The sequence below is a fragment of the Leuciscus leuciscus genome (genome assembly GCF_965113295.1).
Source record: "Leuciscus leuciscus genome assembly, chromosome: 6".
NCBI classification, from domain to species: domain Eukaryota; kingdom Metazoa; phylum Chordata; class Actinopteri; order Cypriniformes; family Leuciscidae; genus Leuciscus; species Leuciscus leuciscus.
In genome coordinates, this window is record NC_138730.1 from 20493098 (window position 1) to 20499746 (window position 6649).

General features: G+C 37.4%; 1 protein-coding gene across 1 annotated transcript; it reads right to left on the minus strand.

Annotated features, from left to right (window-relative positions):
- Positions 1–152: 152 nt before the first annotated feature.
- Positions 153–4299, minus strand: lhx8a (LIM homeobox 8a). The gene is made up of 8 exons (XM_082172829.1): positions 4122–4299; positions 2934–3074; positions 2619–2740; positions 1744–1964; positions 1495–1598; positions 1226–1321; positions 656–839; positions 153–526 (listed from the first exon to the last, which is right to left on the minus strand). The coding sequence occupies exons 1-8, from the start codon at positions 4173–4175 to the stop codon at positions 450–452; spliced, it is 999 nt and encodes a 332-aa protein (XP_082028955.1). The 5' UTR covers positions 4176–4299; the 3' UTR covers positions 153–449.
- Between the last annotated feature and the right edge of the window lie 2350 nt (positions 4300–6649).

Sequence of the window (6649 nt, forward strand, 5' to 3'; positions counted from 1 at the left end):
CTTAAGCAGAGACACTAAACAAATAATAATTACACCAACCGCTTTAATTTGATCAATGCTAGAGGCAAATCAGATTTTATTGGCTTTTCTTCACCTTCCCATTTTCTTTAGAACCATCAAACAAAACAATGTGCGTCGACTAAACCAGAAACTAAGAATTCCATGGTAGATTTATTTTAAAACAAAGTGCTCAGTCACATACAAGAAATAAATTAAATGCCATTTATTCCATCACTATATAGATATAGATATATAATATATTAAACAAAAACTTCAGGCTCTTTTCACAATTAGAGAGACTTTTCTTTTCGATCATTGCAAGACAGATATCCTTCAGTAAGTGCCCATGAAAGATAAAGTAACACGGGTCTTGTTCAAGACTCAAGTCAATAGTAGAATCAGTATTTCCTCGTGCGGTCCTCTGACCTGACCGTGTGGCGGTGGGCGTCTCAGGCGTGGCTGATGGGCAGCTGTGTCATCGAGTGGGGCAAGAGAGGCTGCAGCACCAGTGAAGTAGGAGAGTGGACTACAAGGACGAAAAATTCAATGTTCAGTCTCAAAACCTCAATGAAGAGCTCGTCAGCATATGCACAAAATTAAATCAAGCTAGCGGAGTCAAGCTGAATACAGTTAATATTCCACGAGAGGAATGTACCATCCATATAGGAGTGTAGTGCAGTCAGCATAGGGTTGTCCACAGGGGCAAAAGCAGTGTACTGAAGTTCATCTATTAGAGGAGGAGAGAGCTGAGCAGACTGCAGAGATGACACTGGTGCGGCTGAAGAGTGATTTGGGCTGACGTGCTTCTTATGACGAGCTCGACAGTTCTGGAACCAAACCTGAGCGGAAGGCAGAGGAAGCAAAACATGTTTATTGACAGTACAGTGAAAATTCATTGATGCACACAGAATTACAGCAAACAAAAATAAGCCCCTTGCAAATCAAATTAATACTTAACACGCTAAAACACTTAAGTAATTGTCAGCATACATGGCACAAAATAAGAAATGAACTTAGTCAACTTTGATCATAATTTTTTACAGTGTGTTATGGCAACAATTGTTTTTACATTGCTTCATTTCATCAATTTTAAAAGTTATCCAAGATTCAACTAAGTCAGTTTAATGTAATTTAAGTTAAAATTACTTAAACATCCAAGTTGAGTCTACTTAAAGTCCAGTGCACTTAAAAACAAAAACAAAACAAAGACACACTTGCATTATACCTGAATAACTCTCCGGCTTAGACCGGTTCTTTCTGCCAACTTTTGTAAAGTCTGGGCATCTGGATTGTTGTCCTGAGCAAATTGAGTTTGCATTACCTTGAAAAAAAAAAAAACACAATTATAAAAAAACAAAAAACAAAGACTAATGTCAAGCAACCATTACAAGAACAATAAACCACTCATACATATATATATTTTGGATGCGATTAACCGTTTCACAGCCCCATTTTTTTATATATAAAAATTTCAGAAGAGATTTGAGTATTAACCTGTAGCTGGTCAGCTGTGAAACTTGTGCGTGCCCTCTTGGCTGGTTTAGGCTGATTTACTTCCTGCTCTGAGGGAACGGCTCCCTCCACATTCACTCCTTTTCCTACGGCAAACCACATAAGAAAGAGCGGAAGTAAACTTAAGCTGTGGTTCCATAAGATCTGAATGAATGGAGATGGAATAAACGGTTTGTTTATTCTGAAAGCTTGAAAATGTCCATTTAGGCTGTATAATGTCAAGCGTCTAACCATTCTCCATGGCGCGTTTGAGGTTGTCCAACATGCAGTCGTAGTGCACACGACACAGAACCCTCTCATCCACCAAGGCGAACTCTTCTCCAGTGGACAGCTGTCTTTTGCAGGAGAAGCAAGCAAAACAAGCCAGGTGGTAGGTGTTCCCTTTTGCTCTGCGGACCCAGTCGTTTGAATGGATGTTCCTGCCACAGTGAGCGCAACGGGTTCCATATTTCCTGCCAGAACCAAAAAAATTGATAAAAACTTCCATCTTTAAAAGGTAAACAAGCTTTTGTGGCACTTCTTTTAGTGAGGCTGACAGCGGTTGTTTGGTGGAGATACGGCACTCCAGGAAAAACCACAGGGATGGAATGAAAACATTGGCTGACTATTGTCCATGTAGATTATAGAATTTACAGAGGAAAGCATTCAAGGTTTAGGTACACTTAAATATAAAGGCCCCAAGGGTTGTTTTTTTTCCGTAATAATGCCATAGAACCTTTTTTTCTTTTCTTTTTTCTAGTGTGAAGAATTTTAATATTCCCCCCAAAAAAATTCACAATGAAGAACCTTTTGTGCAGTGGAAATGTTCTATGAATTTTAAAGGTTCTTCATGGAACTATAGATGCAAATAAAGAACCTTTATTTTTGAAAGTGTAGAAAACTACAAAATGTTTAGTCACAAAATAAGAATTATGCGAAAGCTTCACCAGTTTGGAAATGCTGTAAACAGTTATTTTGTAACTTCAAAACAAAAACGCGCGCACAGTGCACTGAACAGAAAATATTTTTGGTCGTCCAACGGCCGCCTGACAGCACTTTAAACAATATTTTAAGTAGCCCATTTATTTGACAAATTAGTAAAAGAGAATTTTTTTTTTTTTTTTTACCTGAAGTAGTCCAATTTACAGAATATCTCCTTTTCTTTTATATAGCAGCTAATGTGTCTGCCCAGAGATGTTTGGCACACGCTGCACGACAGGCATCTCACGTGCCAGCACATGTCGTTCACCTGAGGAGGAAAAGCAACAGTTTTCAATTACGCGTCTAATATTTTAGCATGCATGGAGATACGGTTTACGGTCTTAAAATGTTACACTTGTATATAAATACTGGGCAAACTCCCTGCGTCCCAGAGCTGAACTATTCAGTAATGTAGCCTAATATGTCACTTGTCTGAATAAACATAAATATTTAATGCGTACCTTGAGCAGATATTTGTCGACGATCTCAGTTCCACAGCTGGTACAGACGGCTTTCTCTGTCATGGCATGAGGTGAAGAGCTGGGCGACAAAGAAAGCGACGACGAACACGACACCTCCTCAAACAGCTCCTGGGGTTTATCCTAAAAATCAAACAAAGATTAGCCTACGCGCATTATGTTTCTTATAAATAGGCTAGGCCTACATGAAGAACACAAGTAAACAATTAGAATTCTAAAAAGTTGTTTAGGGATGAAAGTTCAGGCTTAGGAAACAGCAGGTTAGTGGCGTTCCTAAATAATATTCTGAAGCCTTTGACTAAAACTTAAAATATATAACAGTATCCCCCATCTCCAGAAATGCGTAAAAAGAGTTGTGACTGGTAAATACCGGCGGGTTTGTCAGCGGTGTGTAGAGGACTGAACCTCCGCAGCGCGCGGGCATGACGAGACGAGAGTAGTTCGGAGACACACACTGTATCGCGCGCTCGTCCGCGCCGCCGCCTTTTAACCTCCGCGCCGCGGCCGAGCGACCCATTAACGACCACTCGTTTCACTATGACAACCTTCACACGCGAGCGAGGGGCGATGCAGAAACACGGGCGCTGTTTAACGCAAAGCGTCATCCTCTTCATTTCAAGCACTGAAACTCCACAGGTAAAATGAACGGTTTTTCCTGTCGTCTTCTGTATACTTCTGGTGCTGTCCAAACTGACTGTTTTTTTCCCCTTGTTTTTTAATTCTTTTTTTATTTATTTTTACCTAAACTATTTCCAAACTCTCTTAAAACCCGACTTGTCGCCTTGAAAAAGAAGAAAACAAATCCCAATCAGTTAATTTATATTAATTGCGCGCAGGCGTTGCTTGAGGCACAGCTGAGGATGGTACCGTAATTCAGAAGGCAGTTTCAGCTCGCGCTGACATACAGAAGAGTAAATAATAGTTTATTGCGTGATGCAAAATGAAACAGTGCGTCTGCAGCGTTAGTTTTTAATAGGCCTACTTAAAATATCGTGATTATTTTTATTATTGAAAATATTCCACAATATGTAGCCTAAATATCAGAGAAGGCCACTTCGCTATCAGGATTTATTAATAGCTAACATTCTAAAGAAATTGAAGTAGCAGACAATAAAGAGACAATACACGAAAAGACATTTGAAAATGTAGGCTAATTAAAGTGTCACTTACATTGTTCTTGCTTGGACTTTCTTTCGCAGTGGTTTGTTCATTTTTCCAGTACATTGTATCCAGTAGGCTATCCACTCTTATATGTCCTGTATAGCGAGCATTAATCCACACACGGCTGCTGCAGCTCAATGCACGCCGTGACCATGTTTTAACTCAAACTTTTGTTTTCCTCAGTGAGGGTGGAACTTTTGCTCGTGTTCTCACTCCTCTGGCCGCACCTCCCTGTCACATTTACACACGCCTATTATCAGTTGCGTGAAATAAAAAGATCTGTAAACAAACTGCAGGCAGCATAATATTTTGTTGAATCAAGTTTTGGAAACGATTTTTAAGGCCATAGCTATAGGAAAGAGCTTAAATAATACAGCTGGTCTCTTTCATCTTAAGATGCCGCAGAAGCATAAACATCAGAATTTTGCTTCACAGAATATCACAATATTACCCTCAGTGATAGCCAACACTGCATGTCAAATTCACTTTGCATTATTGCAATTCGGAGGTTTGCTCGTGTTATTGCGCGGGTTTGACATTTTGCCTTAGCAAATACAGGTTTGGAAATATGCATGGGTAAATTCTGCAGTTTATGATGATAAAACGAAACATTTCAACTTTGTAAAATGTTTCAGTTGAAGGAAAGTAATTTTAAACAGTTGTTCTTAATAGCTCTGAAATTCATTGTCAATATCAGTGTCGTTTGTTTATTAGTTTGCTTTTCAAACAAAACTACTAAATAGGCCTATTATTACGGGCTTATTTTTATTATTATTATTTTGATATTATTGGTTGTATTAGTTGTTTTTTTCTCATGATTTAGGCTATTTTTTTTTTTTTTTTTTATCTCATGTTCATGATTTTAAATCGCTATTTCCAAACAATTCACTGCGCAATGTTGCTTTACATTTAATAGCCTACATGCTGTTTAAAAATTAGTTTTTACGTCAGGAGCGTAATTGTGATATTCAGATTGTAAAAAATAAAATAATAAAAAATACGTTCTCAAATGCTTAATGAAATATCATCCGAAGTCAAACAGTAGGCTAGCATTTATCTGGGTTCCGCTGAACAGTGTACAGTATTTAGCATAGATATATCGACATATTTGTTTACAGGTTGCCTAAATGTTTTAATATAGCCTAGGCTATATTTAATTCTTTATATCAGTCATGTTGTCGACAACTGAATTTGCATTAGACTAAATTTGCAGTTATCAATTATCTAGCCATACATTAATTTCAGTCAGCTCACATATATCCGCATTTGAACGGACTCTGACGTCTTAATTACAAGAGCAATAATATCAGTTTCCATTGAGATTATTCTTGGCTCTGTGGATTGGTTTGTTTGGCGTGGAGGATGTGAGGCAGTCTGGGATATGTGAGAGGTGTCAGTCAAGTCAAAGCGCGTGACCTTTTTTCTCTGACTTTCTGTTCAGATTTGTAATATACGTTTCCTCTCCGGGGAGACTTTCTTTTTTGTGCGTACACACTGTCAAATGAGCAAGCGTCTTTGTGTGGTTTATTTTTGTAAAAAAAAATAAAATAAAAAAATAAATAAAATAAAAATATTTGTTTCATGCTGTCATGCCAGAGACAGCATATCTGATATCATACAATGTCAACAAAACAAAAAAATGTGACCGTGTATTACATCACCGACTGAAATGGTGTAGTTGTCTTTCATCCTCTTTTCAAATGCTTCAGAGTTCATCTCTTGATTTTTCAAGGATATGTTGTTATAATATAAAGAAAGATATAATATATATATATATATATATATATATATATATATATATATATATATATATATATATATATATATAATATATAATATAAAGAGTGTTACTGTAGTGTTTTGAAATGCTCATCAAATTATAATTTAAACTCAACTATTCATGTTCATGTTATGCCTTCTCATGGATACATTTTTCTTTTTTTCTTACACACACACACACACACACACACACACACACACACACACACACACACACACACACACACACACACACACACACACACACACACACACACACACACACACATACACATACACACACGCACATCACTCTTAAAAAATAAAGGTTTCAAAAGGTGGTTGTCGTAATGATGCCATATAGAAGAACAATTTTTGGTTCCCCAAATAACTGTTCAGTGAGCTGAATGATTTGTTTAATATTGTGTAGCCTACATAATTTTCTCTAAATCTAAATAAACTTTTTCCACTATAACCTTTTGTGTTATGGAGGTTCTATGTTTATTAACAGTTCTTTATGGAACCAGATGCCAATAAAAATAACAAATACCCCTCCCGTTCAGGCAAAATTGTCTTCATCTGGAGTGTGTTTGTCAGGTTTTCATATCTCCCACCCATTACTCTATGACTCGGTCTCTGTGTTAAGATGGGTGGATAGATTGTTTGGCGCTCCTTCTACTCACGTGGTTTTAGCAGTGGCCTGCTAACTAACATTGTTCCTGTAATGTTTCCTCTAGAAATCAGATCCACTGGCCCCTTTGACAATTTTTTTTAATCTA

Bases quoted from the DNA above. Each gene is read 5' to 3' on its own strand.
- lhx8a (XM_082172829.1), bottom strand. From the start codon at position 4,175: ATGTACTGGAAAAATGAACAAACCACTGCGAAAGAAAGTCCAAGCAAG. The intron at 840-1,225 runs GTATAATGCAAG...CCTTCCGCTCAG, and splicing joins TAAGCCGGAGAGTTATTCAG to GTTTGGTTCCAGAACTGTCG. The intron at 527-655 runs GTACATTCCTCT...TCGTCCTTGTAG, and splicing joins ACTACACTCCTATATGGATG to TCCACTCTCCTACTTCACTG.